The 19,989-nt window shown below is 43.9% G+C and overlaps 1 protein-coding gene across 1 annotated transcript in view; it reads left to right on the top strand.

Moving 5' to 3' along the window:
• The window catches only part of LOC122792422 (nuclear RNA export factor 1-like), a 1,378,427-nt gene that overhangs the window by 1,294,578 nt on the left and 63,860 nt on the right, over positions 1–19,989 (top strand). Inside the window, exon 11 of the mRNA XM_044060210.1 lies at positions 3,021–3,057. Coding sequence (XP_043916145.1) covers positions 3,021–3,057 — 37 coding nt within the window. The remainder of the gene's footprint in view (positions 1–3,020; positions 3,058–19,989) is intronic.

Raw genomic sequence — 19,989 nt, 5'->3', positions numbered from 1 at the left:
CATGCCTGCTAGCCAGCCAAGAAAGCAGATAGATGGTATAAGGCTCCACAATCGTATATATAGTTTCATTTTATAATCCCATATCTGACTAAGCAGTGATTTATTTGTCACATTCATTTGAAGCTAAACATTTAGTAAATGTTAATCATTCCCCTTCTGACAAGGATGGAAAAGATTTTGATAGATTTGGGAAGAGTGCATTTATCTGTCAATCTTTTTTTTTTTTTTTTTTTAGGATTTTTTAATTGTCAAGCTTACGTGTTAAAAGTGTTTCTTGTTTTTTTTTTTTGTTTGTTTGTTTGTTTTGAAGCTATGAGGAACATTTCTGCCGCTTTGCCCTCTCCTGTCTGAAGTAACCAAATATACTTTGAAGTGTGCTTATAACTCAACAGATGTTTCTTCTAGAGCAGCAGCTGTTGGGTCTGTTTTGAAATAAATTGCATGATTAAAAATATTCTTAAAATCTGCCTAAAGATGTTAAAACTGAAGTTTTGAATTCTCCTGTTGATAGGAGGTTGTTTTTGACCAATTGCTGCTCATGTTTTGAAGAAATTTGATGAGAGTGGTAATGTTTTCAAGGACTGACACAGATTTTTCAACCTCCCTTCTCTAAGTTTGTTAAGAAATTCATCCCTAGATCAGGATTGTGTAATAAAAAAACAAAATAAGAAGAGTGAGAAAACTCATGGCAAGCAGATGCTCAGAATATGGTAAGGAGGCTCCAAAATGAAGGGAGGACTATATTCAAATTGTTACCCCTTTCCCACCCTGGCAATCCTTTAAAGGCTTCCCAAAAATCTGACTCTCCATTTCTGTCTTTGGCAGCAGATTATCTCACTCAAATGGGTTTTGAGTGTGATCCTTCAGGGATATAGATGGCAGTGGAAGACCCTTTCTCTTTTTTAGGAGATTCCTCCTCATCCTCCAGATCAAACTTATTTATTTTCCCTATTTATTCAGCATTTGCTGGTTCAGGGGGGCTATAGTATTTGTTCTTTATTCCCTGATAGGGAAAGCTTTTTATTCAAGAATGTTTCTGGTTGTAAAGAAAGAAAGAAGATTCTTGGAACATACACCCAAGTTGAAAAAACTTTTATCATCTTCTGGTAACTGGATGATAGATTTTTAATACCCTTTAGATGCCTATAATCTGAGGACATGCAGCAGGTATTAAATGAAACAAAGAAACCTGCTACTAGGAAGTTATATATTAACATGTATGGTGGCTTACTTCTGGCCCAAGCAAAATTGATTCTCCCTTCTTTTGAAATTGACCACATGCTTCCTCACAGACTGGATTTACTCACAGAAGACAAGAGTGTTTTGCACCTCCTGACCCCAAAAAGCAAATGACTGCTTGGATGATAGAATCTTAATACCTTTTAGGCACCTTTTTGAAGAGGAGGTGTAGCAGGTACTAAATGAGGCAAGAAAACCCGCTACTAGATAATCATAATGTTAAAAAATGGAAAAGGTTTTCTAGCTGGTGCCAAAAAAGGGCCAGTACACACTCAGGACTTATGTTTCTCTGGTTCTGCATTATTTGTGTTAGTTACTGTCCTAGGCCTGTGTTACTCCTCCATCAAGGTTCATTTGTCAGCCATTTCAGCATGACAGCCCATGGATACCCCTCTTTCAATTCAGTCTCACTTGAAGATATTTTTGAAAGAGGTGTATACTAAGACTCCTAGAAAACAGGTGCTTCCTTCTTGGGATCTTAATTTTTCATTAGAAAAACTAACTTTTGATCTGTTTGGACCAGATCGTCTGGCCTGACTTGTGGTTCTTAACATATCATCAACAAATCATGTTAGTAATAGTTATGACCTCTACAAAAAAGAGCATCTGAGTTGCAGGATCTTATGGTGGGTCAACTGTTTCTCATTTTCCACAATGATACAGATTCCTTGGGGAGAAATCCTTCATTTATGCATAAAGAGGCAACTTATTTTACTTTGAATTAAATTATCCATCTCCCTATCTTCTTTCCAGAACCTAAAAACGAGGGATAAGGAATGCGCCATACCTTGGATGTTCACAAACAACTCAAGTAGTATCTTGACAGAACAAATTCTTTCAGAAAATCTGATACATTTTTCATTTCTTGTGAAGGTAAGGAATTAAAACAAAACCCATGTCAAAGCAGACCATTTTCAGATAGTTGTCTCATGCTGTTACCTTTTGCTTTATCCAGTACAAGTTAATTCCAGGCAAGGTCAAGATAGAGTCTACAAGGACCTTTACTTCATCTGTGGATTTTTGTAAAGAGTTGGATTATAGGAGCAGCAACTTGGTCCCATATGCAAACTTTTACAAAGCACTAAAAACTGTATTCCTTCTCTGGTTCTAGGAATGCTTTGCCAGAACCATTCTCCAAAGGGTCATGGACCCTTGTCCATCCTGCTTTAAGTCTAAACCATGGTAATCTACCCATATAGCTAAGGCTACTGCTGCAGTAATCTATATGATGAATGTAGTACAATTTGGAAGTAAACTTACTATAATAGTAGATGTTCAGATGATCACTTCTGCAGTATCTGTCCCCCACCCCCATTTCTGAATGTTTTTGTTTTCCCAGCATTGTCCTTGTTAGGGCCTTTCCTCCCTTTCTCTGATGGCATAAAAATTCAAAGGGCTTGGCTCCCAGATCCGACTTTTTAGTCAGCTCAGCTCAAGCTGACTAACAGTTTGGATGTGTGGAAGGTACAGTGAAGCTTTGGAAGTTAGCAGACTGTTATATCCTTAGCAGAATATAACCCGTACAGATAAAAACTACTGAAGCAGTGATTGTTCAAACATCTACAATTGTTATAAATGTACTTACTCTACTGTACTTTCTATCTTTTGCTGTGTGTGTGTGTGTGTGTGTGTGTGTGTGTGTGTGTGTGTGTGTGTGTGTGTGTGTGTGTAGATAGATGTATAGATAGATATATAAATAGATATATAAATGTATTGCACATATTTTCTTTTGCAACAGGCTTTTTTTTACAAAGTTTTTTGCTGTTATTCTTTTCATACAGTGCTGTAAGGCAACGGTTCCCAGAGCTGAGGATGGTGGTAAGTCCTTTGTGGTTTTGTGGTCATATAGAAATAACGTTACTGAATGTGCATGGAAGTCATGTTTAAAGAAAAATTTGTAAAATGCTTTTTTATTTCCAAATATTCTGTTTATTTTAGCATCATATTTTCACGTAGTTCTTTGCAGTCCTTGTGCATGGTGCACTAAAATCTCCTGGTGGTTGGCCTGCTTCTTTTTCACTTTTTTAGTCACTATCACGTCTTTGTCTACATAAACATCAGGCTCAGCCTAATACCACAAGTTGCAGTTCTTAAATTTCCTCTGCTTTACCATCAGTGCAGCCTGGTACAAAATACTTCTCCCTGCCTTGATCTTTCCTTTGTTAATGTTTTTCTTGGACTCTTTCTTTATACCTTCATTCCATCTACTAAGACTGTCTCTTATGCCTTATTATTATAGTATTGACCATTCATCTGAAGTTGTTGTCTTCATTTGTGTTTTAACCTGTGGGTACTCGGATCCAACCGGATCTGACTGGGCTGCATTTCCAGCATCTTATCCAAGCTCCTCCACTACCCATAATGACCCTGTCTTCCTTCTTCCGTCAGATCTCATTCACTGTGTCTGCATGAGCATTGTGATCCGCTGCTCTGAGCAAATTTTCTAGGTAAGTGAATATTTTTGGGGGCTAAGTCTCTTATCTAATTTCTATGTTTCTATCTTTCTGTCACCTCCCCTCCACGTTCGCGTTGGTGATAAAATAAAAAAAAAAAATGTCTCTGCCCTTTCTTTTGTTAGGTGTATGTTTAGGTGTTTGGGCTATCCCTCCTTAGTTATGTTGGAGACTCCCAAACCAGGATTTCGTAAGTGCACAGAATGTGGCTACAAGCTTTACCCAGGTGATGGCCACACTCTGTGCATTGGGTGTTTAGGGGTTGCTCATCTGGATTCCTCCTGCTTGATCAGCCGAGAGTTCAGACCCTACACATTGATCAACAGGAGCAACAAACTGATACTTAAAGTCCCCCACCACCATTACCGGGACCCAGGCCTCGAGTTCTTCTGCCACCCCTGCTTCTTCTGTCTCTACCCCGGCCTCTGGACTCAACCTTCGGCTAAGAGGACCAGGCATGGAGACAAACATAAGCATATGGACAAACCTAGGAAGCGTTCCCCTAACTGCTTATCCTTTTCAGGTCCTCCAGCCAAAATCAGTTCAGCTCCAAAGAATGGAGTCCCGCCAGTTCTGTTCCCCTCGCTTCTCCCCGGAGCTGGAGATGCCTTGGAGCCAATCCCTGGCCTCGGCTGCCCTCCACCACCTGTCTAGGCCGGTGTTAGTGGCCTCCTCGTCCATATCCACCTGTAGTCTTTATGAAGCAGAGGTGGACAGGATGATGCTGAGATTCATCCACACCCCAGATACAGTTGGGGGTCTTGCCTGCCCCCTCTTCCTCCAGAGCGGGGGGGATGCAGTCCAGCTTCATTCTGATTACTCCTTCTCCGATCTGACCCCCGGTTTCGGAGTTCTCGGTTCCAAGGACACTCAGCATCGAGGGGTAGACGCTAATGGTACTTGGTACCTCGATGCTGGTCATTACCTTGGGCGGGTCGGATCTGATAAGTTTGGATCCGTCCAGCTCTCGGAGCCGTAGCCTCGACTCTGGATCTGAGGAGATGGTTTCAGCTCTGTGTTTTTCGTAGCAGAACCTTCCATTCGGAGTCTCGGCATCTGGAGGATCAGCTGTGGCTGCCCCATTGATGCATAGGGTTGCGGACCCATCTGTAGCCCCGTCTAAGACCATTCACTCTCCTTCTGCCTTTGACATGGTGGAGAGGGTTCTCTCGATCCCATCGAGACCCTTGACGATCTCGTCTTCGGCATCCGCCCTGGCTCCCTCTGTTTCTGCTACAGATTCTGCCATCCTGCTACCTCAGGGACAGCCTGCCACCTCTTCGCCCCAGGGAACTCCCACACAGGAGCAGCCAGATGTTTTCCAGTCCTCCCCAGAGACCCCTCCCCGAGGAGGTGCCTCGAAAACATATGTCCAAAAGGAGATACATTGACTCACCACCGGAGTCCCTCATGGAGGAAAATGTGGTTCCAAAAATCTCAGAGCTTCTCCCAGGACACTCAGGACTCACCTTCCCCTAGAGGTAGAGGGGGATTCGATAGATGCTGCCCCCTGAGGCAGAGGGGAGTCCAAGAAATCAGGGGTCTTGAGAGCCTTTCTCGGACAGGCCCGTGCAGCAACCCTGAAGGGTTGCCCAGCTGCTCAGCTCTGAAGCAGTTGGCGGATGCCTCTCACTACACCCAAGAGCCTGAGAGTCTATCACAGACGGTCGTTGAGTGTTGCAGATCATATCCAGGGGCTATTCAATTCCCTTCAATCATCCACCACTTCTGCCCAAAAACCTCCCAGACGTTCCACCCAAGTAAAGGGAGGAGGCAGCACTGGAAATTGCAAAGCTACTAGAAAAGCAAGTCATCTATCCCACCCCCCTAGAGCAGTCCAGATTAGGCATCTATTCCAGATTATTTTTAGTGCCAAAAAATAGGGGACTTAAGACCCATTCTGGATAGTTCCACTTTAAATCTGTCAGTTGCCAAGATGAAATTCCAGATGGTCACTCTTCAATCTTTCTGCAGGAGAATGACTGGATGTGCTCGTTCGACCTCCAGGAAGCATACTACCACATCAAGATGGACAGGTGCTCTTAGAGGTTCCTCCGCTTCCAGCTGGGAGCCAGTCATTATTAGTTCAGAGCGTTCCCATTTGGACTCACCCCAGCCCCTGGGGTGTTCGCCAAAGTGATGGCAGTGATAGTGGCTCACCTGCATCTGCACGGCTTCCAGGTCTTCCCTTACTTGGACGATTGGCTCCTTTCTGCCCCTTCCAGACATCGACTTTGCCAAGCAAAGGATTCCCTTCTTCAAATAGCCCATCAGTTGGGCATAACCATCAGTCTCAACATATCCCTACTGACTCCATTTCAAGTTCTGGATTTCATTGGCGCTCAGTTGGACACAACTCAGACCAAGGTTTTTCTAACCTCAGACAGAATTCTGTCCTTGAAACATTGTGTTGTATATATCCTTCAAGCCCAGTTGCCAACAGCATAATTGGTCTTACAGGCATTGGGGTCTATGGCGGCCACTGTGAATGTCGTGCCTATGGCTTGATTGCACATGAGGGTACTGCAGTGGACTGTGGTGGTTCAGTGGTCATTGCTAGATCTCCCACTGTCTTAACCAATTCACGTATCTCGATCGTGCAAGGACTGTATTCTGTGGTACATTTGTTCCCCGGATCTTCTTCGGTGTTGTCCTTTATTTCAGTTGGCCACTTTGGCCACAGTGACCACGGACACCTTTGTACTGGGGGGGCATTGTTTGGGAAGGACAGTCCAAGGCACGTGGTCCCCCATGAGACTCAATTGCATATCAACATCCTGGAGATGAGGGTAGTGCTCCTAGCGTTGCAAGCTCTCCATGCCCATCTTCCTCTCGGGACAGTTGCCATCCAGATGAACAACATGTCTGTTGTCTGGTACATCAACAAACAGGGGGGAGCCAAGTCTTCTCCCCTGTTTCACGAGCCTGTGAGTGTGTGGGAGTGGGTGATCTCCACCGGCCATTTTCTGGTAGCAACACACATTCAAGGAGGTCCAACATTCTAGTGGGCAGGCTCAGCAGGTCTATCCTGACACCTTACGTGTGGTCTCTGAATTCTTCAGTAGTGAAACGGATCTTTTTAAAGTGGGGTCAGCTTTGCTGTGATCTCTTCGCCTCTCCTTCCAACGCAAAGTGCAGTGAGTTTTTTGCTCTGAACCCAGAGATGCTCTGATTCATGTTTGGCCCTCCAGTCTTTTGTATGCTTATCCACCACTACCTCTGATTCTGAAATTCCTTCAGAAAGCTTGCGGGCTGGGGAGCACAGTCATCATCATTACCCCTTTCTGGCCTCATGAAGTCTGATTCCCCTCACTATGGTCTCACGCAGTGTGTCATCCATGGACATTAGATCCAGTTCTAGACCTCATCTCTCATCCCTCAGGGATACCTCACCCAGATATGGGCTGTCTGAAGCTCACCGCTTGGCTGCTGCAGTTCCCATGACAGTCAGTACTCCCGGGCTATCCTCACTGGTCAAAAAAATATTATTTGTGGCTGATAAGGCTTCCACTAGGAAGATTTATTCCAGCAAGTGGAAGCATTTTGCTATCTGGGCCTCTCAACGGGATCTAGATCCTTTTACCCCTCCAATAAATTCTGGTGGTTCTCGAATTTTGGCAAGCATTTTTCTCCGAGGTGCCAGTTCTCCTATTGTCAGGGTCCAACTGGCAACTGTATCTAATTTTCATGTAGGCCACCAGGACATGTTAAGGCACATTTGACTAGATGTATGGTTACTTCAGCTGCCTTCTGGTCCAGAGTTTCACTGGATGATATTTGCTCTGCGACCACTTGGGCATCTTCTCATACCTTCACTTCACATTATACATTGGACATTCTATTCAGGAACAAGGCATCCTTTGGCTCTGCCTGCTCTGGAATATCCTTCTATGAGGGTGTCCCAGGTGTGTTGGTAGCTAGGGACAATTGAAGACAACAACTTCAGGTAAAGAAGTTATGCCCTCACTATAACGTTCCATCTGAGTTGTTGCTCTTCATTTGTCTTCAACCATCCCTCCCTCCTTCCCCCTGTGTTTTTTTTTGTGGCTGAGTGGTGGTCTCTATAGAAGAGGTATAGTCACCACCTTAGAATTCATTGTTATTCTCCTTATATCTGGATACCTATGGTTATGACGTAAGGCCTTGGGTCAAATTGGGATGCTAGGGTTAGCAGCAAACTCGATCTGAAGGGAGGAGGAAGACAGGGACATTATTTGTAGGGGAGGAGCTTGAAGCTGGGATCAGATGGTGGAAATGTAGCTGAGTTGGATCCATTTGGATTTAAGTACCCACAGAATTAAGACAAATGAAGAGCAACAACCCAGATGGAACGTTATGGTGAGTACATAGCTTCTTTTTTTTTTGCATCCTAGTGGTTCCAATTTTCTTATGTAATTTACCTTGTCTAGACTTCATTATTTTTCTGTCTTGTGTTGTTTATTCCATTAATTTCTTTACCTCCCCAATGCTTGGCTCCTGTGTTTGTCTTCCAGTTCTTTGTTACCACCGTTTTAGATATTAATAACAGTGTAATGCATGGAGCACGGTGATTATGCTCCATTATTCAGAAAAAGACAAATCAGTTAAGCACCAGAGTGGCGTGCGACCTGATCCTAACAATTGCTAAGCATCCCCTGGCATAGCTCCATGCAGAAAAATCTGCCTGTACTAACCAGCAAATGACAGAGGGAGAACAAAAGATTTGATCTGATGTTGTCATTTTCAGTCATTCCTCAACTTAAGGGTATCGGATTCGACCACAGATCTGACTCGGCTGCTTTTCTTCCAGACTTTTGGATCTTTACCCATAATGCCCCTTACTACTGTATTACCCCAGATCTCTTTTACCACTGTAACGGTTCGAATGTGGATTGAGCTGTCTTGAGCTGTGTGTTGTAGTATTCAAGCTTTTGTGAGTAAAAAATAGACTTTGTTTTTAGTTTCTAATCTAATTTTCTTTGTTTTCTATACCCCTTCCTCCCTTTACTCCTTTTTAGCACTTTCCAGTCTCATTTTCTTCTCCAAAAAAAAAAATGTTATGCATTAATGTCTGAAGAAGGGTTTATCGCGAAAGCGCTAACATTTGTACTCGTTTATATATTTTATTAAGTTTGTGTTGGCCTCTTGGACTCTGCTTCTCATTTTATTTATTTATATATATATTTATTTATTTATTTATTTATTTATATTTGTTGACCGGGAGTGCCTGACTGGACGTATGTCCATTTTCAGCGGAGGCCCGGGGAGAAAAGCTCCACAGTTAAAATAAACAGACAGTAGTTACATTGGATTACGTAGCGATTAACAATTTACATAGCAATTACTTACAACATATTAACAGATGAAGAACATAGTACATCAGTAGACAACTAGAATCTTTATCTGTGAAGTACATAACAGACATTAACAAATGTTAAAATAAGAAGTTCCTGCTGTACAAGTACTAGGCTTATGAGCATCTGAGCTTGCTATAATCAAGGTAGTTAGTGGAGTGGAAAGAAAGGGAGTGGTTGGATGGGGTGGGTGATATTAGAGTGGGAGTTGCAAGGGCATAGCCAGCATGTTTTTAGGTGCGCTTTTAGTAAAGTTTTGAAGTGGGTGCATGATGGTATGGAGATATTGTGGGTGGGAGGGAGTTCCATAATTTGGCTATGGTGCAAGAGAATAGTGCTTCACCAGCAGAGTTATTGGCTTTAGTGATCTGCAAGTGATTTTTGTTGCTGGATCTTAGTGGTCTGGTGGTGCGATAGGGTTGGAGTAGATTGTGGAGGGATGGGACATTTAGTGGATGGTTTACTAGTTTGTGGGTGAGTGAGAGTTGATACCATTGAAGGAGGTGAGGGAGTTCAAGCCAGCCCAGTTCAGCAAGTGAGAGAGAGTGGTGACTACGGTAGGATGCCCCTGTGGCGAATTTGGCAATTTTGTTGTAGCATGTCTCTAGCTTGTTTAGATCGCATTGCCTTAGGTTGCTATATATTGGAGAGGCATAAAGTAGGGTGGAGATAAGGTGGGAATTTGCTATTGAAATATTTGCTGCTTTGGTGAGAAGATGGTTATTTCTGTATAACGCTCCTTGTTTTTTGTGGACTTTTTTTATGGTCATGGATATGTGAATGTCAAATTTTAGTTTATTGTCTATTTCCACTCCTAGCAATTTGGTGTGTTCAGTTGGGTATATAGTGGTGTTGTCTTTTGCTGTGATGTTAAAGTGAGAGTTGTTTTGAGTATGTTTGGCGGTTTGGAAGATGAGTAGTTTAGTTTTGTTTGGGTTGAGTATTAATTGGGCATCGAATAACCAAGTTTCAACAGAGGAAAAGGCTTCCTGTGTGACTTTTTGCAGTTTGGGTAGGGACTGGGCTGAGCAGATGATGGTCGAGTCATCTGCGTATTGTATGAGTGTACCATGTGTGGTGGCAGAGGCTAGATTATTTGTGAAAACAGAGAAGAGTAGGGGTCCAAGGATGGATCCTTGGGGAACCCCTATGGAGACAGGTAGTTGGGGAGATATGTCATTCTGCCATACAACGGATTGTTGGCAGTCAGACAGGTAACTCTGAAACCAGTTGGTGACTGATTGTGAGAAGGATAGGTTATTGAGGACAGAGATAAGTTGTTTGTGTGGGACTATGTCAAATGCTTTAGCTAGGTCTAGGAAAGTAGCAGAGGAGAGATAGCCATTGTTTTTATGCTGAAGGATAGTGTTAGTAAAGGAGAGTAAGGCAGTGGTGGTGCTATGGTTTGGTTGGAAACCATGCTGAGTACTGGAAAGGAGGTTGTTAGTAAGGAGGTAGTCTGAGACCTGAGAGTGTATGCATCTCTCTAGTATTTTGGAGAGTGGAGAGAGAATAGCTATGGGGCGGTAATTGGTTAGTTCTGTGGAGGGCCCGCCTTTGTGGAGGGGAATTATATGTGATACTTTCCACAGTGTGGGAACATAACTTTCTGACAGAGATCGGTTAATCAAGATGGATACTGGGTAGGCCAGAGCATCAGCTGCGATTTGTAGGTATTCACTTGGGAGGTTGTCTGCTGCTAATTTGGTGGGTTTAAGTTTAGTTAAGAGTTTTTTTATGTTGGAGGTAGGTACAGGAGAAAAGAGAAGGCAGTGGGGAGATTAGTAGTTGAAGGTGTGGGTTGGAGGGGGGGGGTTGTGTTGTTTAGCTAGTGATAGTATGGTTTGGGTGAAGTGTGTGTTGAATGAGGTAGCAATATTTTCTGAGGAGTAAGGGATGTTAGGAGGAGGGGTACTGACTTTACCTGGGTGGAGGATGGAGTTTATGGAGGACCAGAATTGTTTGGGGCTGTGTTCGGAGGAGTCTAGGGCAGACTGGTAGTATTGGAATTTGTCCTGTTTTATTAGCTTTTTGACTCTATTGCATAGTTCTAGGAATTTCTGTCTAGCTGAGGGGGTCTTGGTTTTGCGCCAGTGCTCCCAGGCTTTATCCCTGTTTTTCATTTCTGACTTAGTGGTTTTCTGTAGCCATGGGGAGGGTTGTGCTTTGATTCTGGAAAGTCTTATGGGGGCATGGTAATTAAGGATGCTCAGGAAGGTAGTATTAAAAAATGCAACTGCGTTATCAAGACTGAGGTACTTTTGAGGATGCCAGTTACATTCTTTGAGGGATGAGATGAATGTGAGTTGGTTAAAGTTTATTTTTTTACGTATCTGACAGTAGACGACAGGTTTAGCTTGGTATAGGTATTTTTTCAGTAGGAATGTTGGGGAGTGATCACTGAGGCTATCTGATAGGCAGCCTGTTATATATGACTGGGGGCTCTTACTGACTAGTATCCAATCCAGGGTAGTGTGCTTGCTGGAGTTTTTATTTATCCTGGTTGGCGACTGGACTAGTTGGGTGAAGCCATGAAGGTTTACATGATGGATTGGATGGTTGCCAGAACAGGATTGCCAGTCGATATTGAAATCACCTAAAATGATAGTTTCTTGGGGGAGATGGTGGGTAGACCAGCTGAGGAGGTTTTATAGTGGAGGGATGATGTTCTTCATTCCACATTGCTGCAGTCCTAACTATTGGGTAGTCCGCTGTCCAGTCGGCCCGAATACCAAAGTATATGGCTGACGTCGGTCAGGCGCGCATGACTGGCGTCAGTCACATATCCTCAGTCTTTTGCCGCATGGTCCGATGCAGAAGCAATTTTGCGGTGCAGGTTGGCGTTCTGAAAGTTTCTGAAGTCAGAGTTTCAGACCGAATCAAAGTTGAATATTTTGTTTTTCTTGCCTCAGTATTTAACCGGATGTCAGAAAAAGTGAATAACTGTATTTCTTGTGGGAAACAGATACCTCATAGGGATTACCATACTTTGTGTATACCTTGTTTAGGGCCTGAGCACGACGTTGTTGGATGCCGCTCTTGTGCTAGATTTAACAAACGCACTATTAAGAGAAGGTTAGACTGTGCCAGGTTAGTGTTTGGGAATCGTTGTAATTATAAAATGCCGTCGGATGCTCCGGGCTAAAAAGCGCAAAGATAAAGCAGCAAAGCCTGGTGGAGGAACCGACAGTCCCACGTCGGTTCTTTGGAAGGCTCAGTGGAGCCGGAGGTTTTGCCAGGTGTCTCTTTGGAGTCTCAGGGAGAGACTTTACTGTTACAGGATGTATCCTCTCAGGAAGTAGGCCAGGCTGAGGGGGCTTCTCAGGTGGCTGTTCTTCCCTCTCTTCCTAAGGTGGTTAGAGCCTCCCTTCAGTTTCCAAGGCTTCTTTGAGGGGCAGGCCAAGTTTAGCTTCTGTGGGGGTTTCTCCTAGTGCTTCAGGATCTTTGCCTAAAACATATGCTTAAAATGGCAGAGGATTTGATTACTATGATTAGGGTTCTATGCCCCTCCTGATAAGAGGCCTAGGGTGGAACCTGAGTTTGAGAGTTTTGAGCAATGCTCGGAGGCTTGAGTCTTCTGAAGACTTGCAGGAGTACCCTCCTTATTCTGATTCTGATGTGGATGATTCTACTCCTTCTGCTTCTCCTCCTGAGGATTTTCATTTTCAGAGACTCTGCATTCCATGAGGGAGCATTTTAAATGGGAAGGTCAAGATTTCTCTGATTCCAGGAAAAGGCTTAGGGAATTCTTGTTTTTACCCCAGCATAGGCCTTTAGCTATACCTCCTGTTTTGAATGTGGTGGAAGATGTGTTTGCAGAGGCTTCCTGAATCCTGATTCTTTGCCTCCTGCCCCAGTTAAACCGGATAGGTATTATAGGGTGCCTGAAGCTCATAAGTATCTTTTAAGAGTCCTATGGCAGACCCAGAAACTGTCTCTCAGGGGCCTAAAGGTGTGAAGGCCTCAGTTGTTAAAAATCCTGTCCCTCCTGATAAAGAGGCAAGGGCTTTGGATAGATGGGGAAAGAAAGTGTATACTTCTTCCACTTTAGCCATGAGGGCGTTGAATTGTCAGTTTCACATGTTAAAATATCAGAATTATCTTCTTTCACAGTTGAAATCTAAGGTGGATGCTCTGGCTGAAGGTATTGAGTGTAAAGAGTTGCAGGATTTAGTTCATGTGTCTGAACAGGTGGGTAAACATTCCTTGCAGTGTGGTTTTGATGCTGTGCAGGCCTCCTCCAGGGTGGCTGCCACTGGTTCTGTTCTTCGTAGGCACGCCTGGCTGAGAGATCAGAATTTAGCTGAGCATGTTAAGACAAGGATTTTGGATGCTCCTCTACAGTCAGATGTGTTGTTTGGTTCGCCTGTGGAAGCAGTTTTGAAGAAAATGGAGGACAAGGCTAAGTCTATGCAAACTGTTAAAGATTTTTTGCAGGTGCAGCCTCCGAGTTTAGTAGAAATTGGCCTACTAAGGGATGGACTTATCCTGCTTATGATTCCCAGTCTAGGGGTAGGTCTAGACGTGGTAGGGGCAGAGCTCAGGGTTCTTTTAGGCCTAGGACAGGAGTTCCCCTGCTCAGACTTCTGGTGAGGGCAGGGGTCAGTCCTTTCGTAAGCAGACCCAATGACCTGCCTTTTCAGCTGCCAGTACGTTCGCCTGGCAGCACCTTTGGGAGGAAGGCTGTCTCTTTTCAAAGAAAATTGGGATTTAATTACCCAAGACAGATGGGTTCTGGATATTATTCACCACGGTTACAGGTTTTATTTCCATACCTTGCCTCCTTTCAAAGGCATGCCAGACATTCCTCCTCTTCAAAGAACAGAGGCTCAAATTTCTCTGTTGCTCCAAATAGGGCCATTCAGTCAGTTCCTGTGCCGGAAGGGGCCTAGGATTTTATTCTCGCCTGTTCCTAGTACCAAAGAAGGAACACGTGGAGACCAATTCTGGATTTATCTATCCTCAACACTTATCTGGACATTCCCAAGTTCAAAATGTTGACGTTACAACAGCTTTTACCTCTGCTGGGCAAAGATCACTGGATGGTAACTTTAGATCTCAAGGAAGCTTACCTTCATGTGCCAATAAGACTAAGTTGCAGGAAGTATCTGCAGCTGGAAATTCTCATTATCAGTTCTCTGCATTGCCCTTTGGCTTATCTACTGCGCCCAGAGTATTCACGGTTCTGGCTCCAGTGATAGCTTACTTCAGGCTAAAAGGAATCCAAATCTATCCTTACTTGGACGACTGCCTGATTCTGGCTCAAGAAAAGAAGATCTTCTACAGCATCTGGAATATGTCATAGCAGTGCTAAGATGCCTAGGGTATTCTGTGAACGAAATAAAGTCCAGTCTAGTACCCTCTCAAGACATGTGCTTTCTGGGTGTGAGACTGAATACAGCAGCCCAGATGGCCTTTTAACCCCGGACAAACAAAAGAATCTTTCCAGTTACTTCCATCATCTATCTCTTCAGTCCGGGCTGACTGCAAGGACAGTCCTTCAAGCCTTAGGGTTCATGGCATCTTGTATTCTGGTGCTTCCCAATGCCAAACTGCATATGAGGAAGCCACAATGGTATCTCAAAATCTGTGGACACAGCACTGCCAGGATTTGGACACTGTCATTCAAATAATACCTTGCATTCAAAAGGAATTTTTGTGGTGGGCTCAGGAATGTCACCTAAACAAGGGACTCTCTGTGACCCGGCCAGAGGCAAGTCAGATTCTAACGACAGATGCCTCAGATATTGCTTGGGAGCTCATCTAAATGGAAAGTGGATACAAGACAAGTGGCCTGCCAGACTACAGCATCTACATATCAACATGAAAGAGATGTTAGCAGTTCAGTTTGCATTAATTGCTTTCAAGGAGTTACTTCTTCCAGGGCAGGTGTTGATTCTAACAGACAACACAACTGTCATGTGGTACATCAACAAACAAGGGGAACACATTCTTACCCATTGTGCAGACAAGCAATGATTTTATGGGAGACTGCGCTCAGTCTGCAACTAACTCTTCAGGCAAGGTTTCTGCCGGAGCACAGAACTCCTTAGCAGATGTATTAAGCAGACAAATCATGGATCCCGGAAACTGGATCTTCATGTATTTCAAAATTGACAGTGTCATGGGGAACTCCAGACATAGATCTGTTCGCTTCTCCACTAAACCACCAGCTGCCAAAGTTTTGCAGGATTTCATCACACAGCTTGGAAAGTGGATGCTCTTTCTTTCAGTTGGAAAAATCTTCATGTGTATGCCTTTCCACCTCTGCCTCTTCTTCCAAAGGTGCTTCTAAAGGTCAGACAAGACAAGCCAGGGATGATTTTAATAGCTCCAGATTGGCCTCGCAGCACTGGTACCCATTACTGTGATTCCACACCTGTTGTCTCAGAGGGACGGTCATCTGCTCAATGTCAAGCTTCTCTACATCTAACAGCCTGGCATATTCTGTTTTGAAAGACAGCAGGTCTCAGCTTCCTCAACAAGTTTTAAATGTGATTATGGAAGCCAGAAGACCTAGTACAAGGAAAAAAATGGAAGAGATTTTGTTTTGGAGTGCAGCAAACAATTTGGAGATTACTGAGCCAAATTTGAGTGTGGCTCTTCAATATCTTACTGAGTTACTGGACAAAGGTTTGTCTTTCTCTTCCATTAAGATTCATGCTGCAGCAATTTCAGCTCACTATGATTGTGACCCACCATTGTTTTCATCCTTTGTTCAAGCAATTTGTTAGAGGGCAAAGAATATACCTACTCCTGCTTGGGATCTCAATTTTGTGTTGGAGAAACTTACTCTACAACCTTTTGAGCCTTACTGCTGAATTGAAATACTTGTCATGGAAGACTGCTTTTGTTGGCCATTACTTCTGCAAGAAGGGTTTCTGAGTTGCAGGCCCTTATGGCAGTGGAGCCTTTTGGATTTTCATAAGGATAGGGTATCTTTACGAACTAATCCTTCCTTTATGCCTAAGGTGGTTTCTAGTGTGGCTTTAAACCAAACTATTCATTTGCCTACCTTTATGCAGATCCCCAAAATAAAGGGGAAAAGATTTTGCACACTTTAGATGTACACAGGCTATTGCGTTATTATTTGAGCAGGACTAAGGATTTTAGGCAGTCTCAGCAGTTGTTTGTTTCTTTTGCTTTGAGTTCAAAGGGCAAGCCTGTGTCAAAACAAACTATTTCTAGGTGGATTGGGTGTTGCATTACATTTTGTTATTCCCATCATGGCAAGGAGATTCCAGCTGGGATTAGGCCTCATTCCACTAGGGCTACTGCCACTTACACAGCATTTCTAAGGGGGGTGGCAACTAAGGATATTTTGGAGGCAGCTAGTTGGAGTTCAGTGCATACTTTCTCTAAGCATTATCACCTTCCTCTCTACTCTAAGTCTAGGGCTGGTTTTGCCACAGCTATTTTGCAAGGCATGTTGTCAGTTCCTGCTTCCTTATGATTTGCCAGCCTCCCTTACCTCTGCTTTGGGATTCTGTTAGGACTGCAGCAATGTGGAATGAAGAACATAGTACAGTTTTGTACCTACCATAAATGTAGATGTTCGAGGATCCACATTGCTGCAGTCCAATTTACTCCCTCATTCCCTCTGTGTTTAGGGGTGGTTGTGTAGGTGAGGTTATATTCTGCTACTTGTGTATATATTGTATATATATTTTTGGTGCAGGTATTTTGGGAGTTTTGGTTTTGGCCTTATCTTTTCAGGGTCTTCTGACATCTGGGGCAAGAAAAGACTGAGGATATGGCGTGGGTCATGCGCATTAGTACCGACTGGACAGCGGACTACCCAATGGTTAGGACTGCAGCAATGTGGATCCTCGAACATCTACATTTATGGTAGGTACAAAACTGTACTTTTTGGCCAGGTGGGAAGTAGCATCCAATTATGTTGATGGTTTTGTTTTGGTTTATTTTGAGGTTGGTATATATTATTTCTTCATTGCCTATTTGTGGAGCTGATGATTTTAAGATCTGGATGTTTAGATGCTGTTTAAATATTATAGCTACACTGCCTCCTTTCTTGTTTAGCCGGTCTACTCGTAGTATGTCATAACCTGTAGGGAGTATTTGCTCACTGGTAATGTGAGGTTTTAGCCAGGTTTCTGTCAGGATGACTATATCTGGGGGGTACAAGTCTATGGTGGCATGGAGTTCATGGACTTTGTTGGATATACTTCTAATATTTAGGCTTAGTAGAATGAAGTCATTTGGCTTTCTATTGTCTGCAATATGGGAGAAATTGTGGTTTGTAGTCTGATTATGAGGATTGGGGTTGGAGACGGTAGGGCCAGGGTTGGGGTGGATATCTCCACTTAGGGCTAGTTGTGACATGCATGAGGTTATTAGTTTTCTCAGTTTTTGAATGTGTTTGTTTATAAGGGAAACTTTATGATTGTGCTCTTGGGTAATGGGTACGGTGGGAGGGTTACTATGTTAAGTTGTAGGGATGCTTTATGTTTGAGTAATATAGTTGGTAGAATATATGGGGGGGTGCATAGGGATGGTTCTTGAGTTGGTGGGAGGGGAGCTGAGTGAGGGTGAGACGTGTGGTGGTGTGAGTAGTAGTACAGTTGTAGTGGTTGAGTGCGGGAATGATAGAGCTTTGTTAGGATGTAAGATATGCAAGGAGAGTGCATGCAGTGAGCATAGGTAAGGTATGCTTGTACATGTTAGTTGAGGTGTGATAGTAGTGGGAAGATGGAGGAGGTAGTGTTGGGTTAGCGCTGTGCTTGGCTACTGGAAAGATGGGAGGGGTTTGTGAGTGTAATAAATGTGGGACCACTGGGGGCGGGGAGGGAATAGGGGGCAGGGTGGGGAATGAAGCGGGTAGAGACCCTGTTAGTTGCTCTTATGAGGGGGCTGGAAACAATCAGGTAACAGAGTTAATTGATGAATGAACATGTGATAGTGACAAGGGTGATTGTAGTTTTAAAAATGGTGCCTGCCACAGGTAATATTTATTAACTTTGGGATTGTCTTAAGGTAATAAACGGGGGAGGGGGAGAACAAGGGTGTGAGCAGGCAGTTTTTTTGTACTGCTGCTAATGAGCCAAAGCAAAGACAAGTTAGTGTTTGAGAAACAATCACAATTGACCAAGGACTGCTCTGAAACTGTAGGTCATTTCTTAACCATTTTCAAGTGGAGAAACAGGATAACCGTGTATCAGTAGGCCACTGTGGTCTCATTTTAAATGAACAAACACACAGTATTGATCAGATTATGGATGCTATCTGCTAACAGAAGGGAATAAGAGAGAAAGTGAAAGATGAGTGTGTGTGTGTGGGGGGGGGGGGGGGCTGCTTACAAGCCAAAGCAAGTGCTCTCCAGGGGAAAATGAATATTGGCTCAAACAGGTAGACACATACTCAAAGTTAACTTTAGTTGTTTGCAGTCAGTTCAGACATTTTCATTTTTATTACTTGATACTTGGATGAGCAGTGACCTTAGGAGAAGGGATTGGCTTTTTTGTTCATTAAAAAAAAAGGGAAGAAGAAAATCTTTCTTTTTCGTTATCTTTATCATGGCTGAGAACCCAATCCAATTTAAGAAATGTACTTCCTGTGGGCATAAGATACCCAATTGTGATGCCCACTGGGAGTGTGTTTGCTGTTTATTCCCAAACTATCTGGATTCCCCCTGTAGAATATATGTATGGTTCAATGCCAAGGCTATTAGTGATAGGCGCAGTAAATTGGTTTTAAAGTGCCTTCTTCCTGCTTCAATACCATCTTCATCTACATCTGAATCAGGGACTCAAACCCCCTCCAAAAAGTCAAAATCTTCAGAGCCCAGGGAGCACAGGAAAAGCTCTCCTGTTCGGTCCCTGAAGTCTACTCTGATATCGGAGCTGCCTGCCAAGCTTTCAAAACACTCAGACCTAGCTTCTTCGGATCTAATCCCAACTGTTTCAAAGTCAGCTCAGCCCCAGAGTCCTTGGTTCTCTCTCGAGCTGGTTGCTCTTTGTCTCCAATTACCCTTTTTGCAGGAAACTCCCAGGAGGTTGTCTCATTCTCCTTCCACTTTGTTATCTATCAGGTCCTTCTGAAGTCTCATTAAAGCTGATGTAAATAGAATGGTGAGGAAGTTTCTCCGAGCTCAGATCCAGATGGGGGTCCTACCAGCTTCAGTTGCCATCAGATCCTTGAGCCTTCAACCTTTTTGCCATCTCATCATTTCTCCTTCTCCTATCTGACCAGCAATCTCACAGGCTTCATATCTGAGACCCCAGAGGGTTGAAGTGTCAGATCCAGAGATAGCGTCCTCTTGTACCGACTGTATCCCTAACTCGTTTTGCACTGTCCTCCCTTGAGCAGGACGAGTCTCAGAGCCGAAACATCAGTACTAGATCCAGGGGGATGTCTTTGACTCCGAGAGTTTTGGAACCATTGCTTCCCTCGTAGCCTCAGCGCTGGACAACTCAGGTCTGACTCCTCCCTCAGAGTGGAGATCCATGCAGGGTCGGAGCTTGACAGCACTGGGAATTATGGTTCCTGTGATGTTGGCTGTGGCTTCTCCCAGTCCCTCTGCATTTGAGGTGGTGGAGAGGATGTTCTCTCATCTGAGAACACTTTTGACTCTTACTTCTTTGGATCCTAACCCTACCCCCCCCCCCTTGGATCCAGCTTCTGAACCTCATCTGCCTATTCCATAGGGACAGCCGGCTCTTATGAGCTTCCAGGCAGTTCCAGTTCAGGAACTTCCCCCTTCTTCCGATACCTGTCCAGATCATCATACTGAAGAGGTTCCCTGGAAGAGTTTCTGTAAGAAGAGGCACTTAGATTCCCCCTCAGGAACCTCTGATTAAAAACACCAATTTTGATGAGGGAGAAGGGTCCCCAGAACACCAACGGAAGACATCTCCTTCCGAGACATTCTTGAGATCCTTCACCAGAAGGGTGGCTGGTCCTTTGAATCCCCTTCCCAGCAGGAATTGGTGTTCCTAGAAGCTTTT

Source organism: Protopterus annectens, chromosome 1.part2 (genome assembly GCF_019279795.1).
Source record: "Protopterus annectens isolate FY-2018-M chromosome 1.part2, PAN1.0, whole genome shotgun sequence".
Taxonomy (NCBI): Eukaryota; Metazoa; Chordata; order Ceratodontiformes; family Protopteridae; genus Protopterus; species Protopterus annectens.
This window is presented reverse-complemented; position numbering and strand designations above follow the sequence as displayed.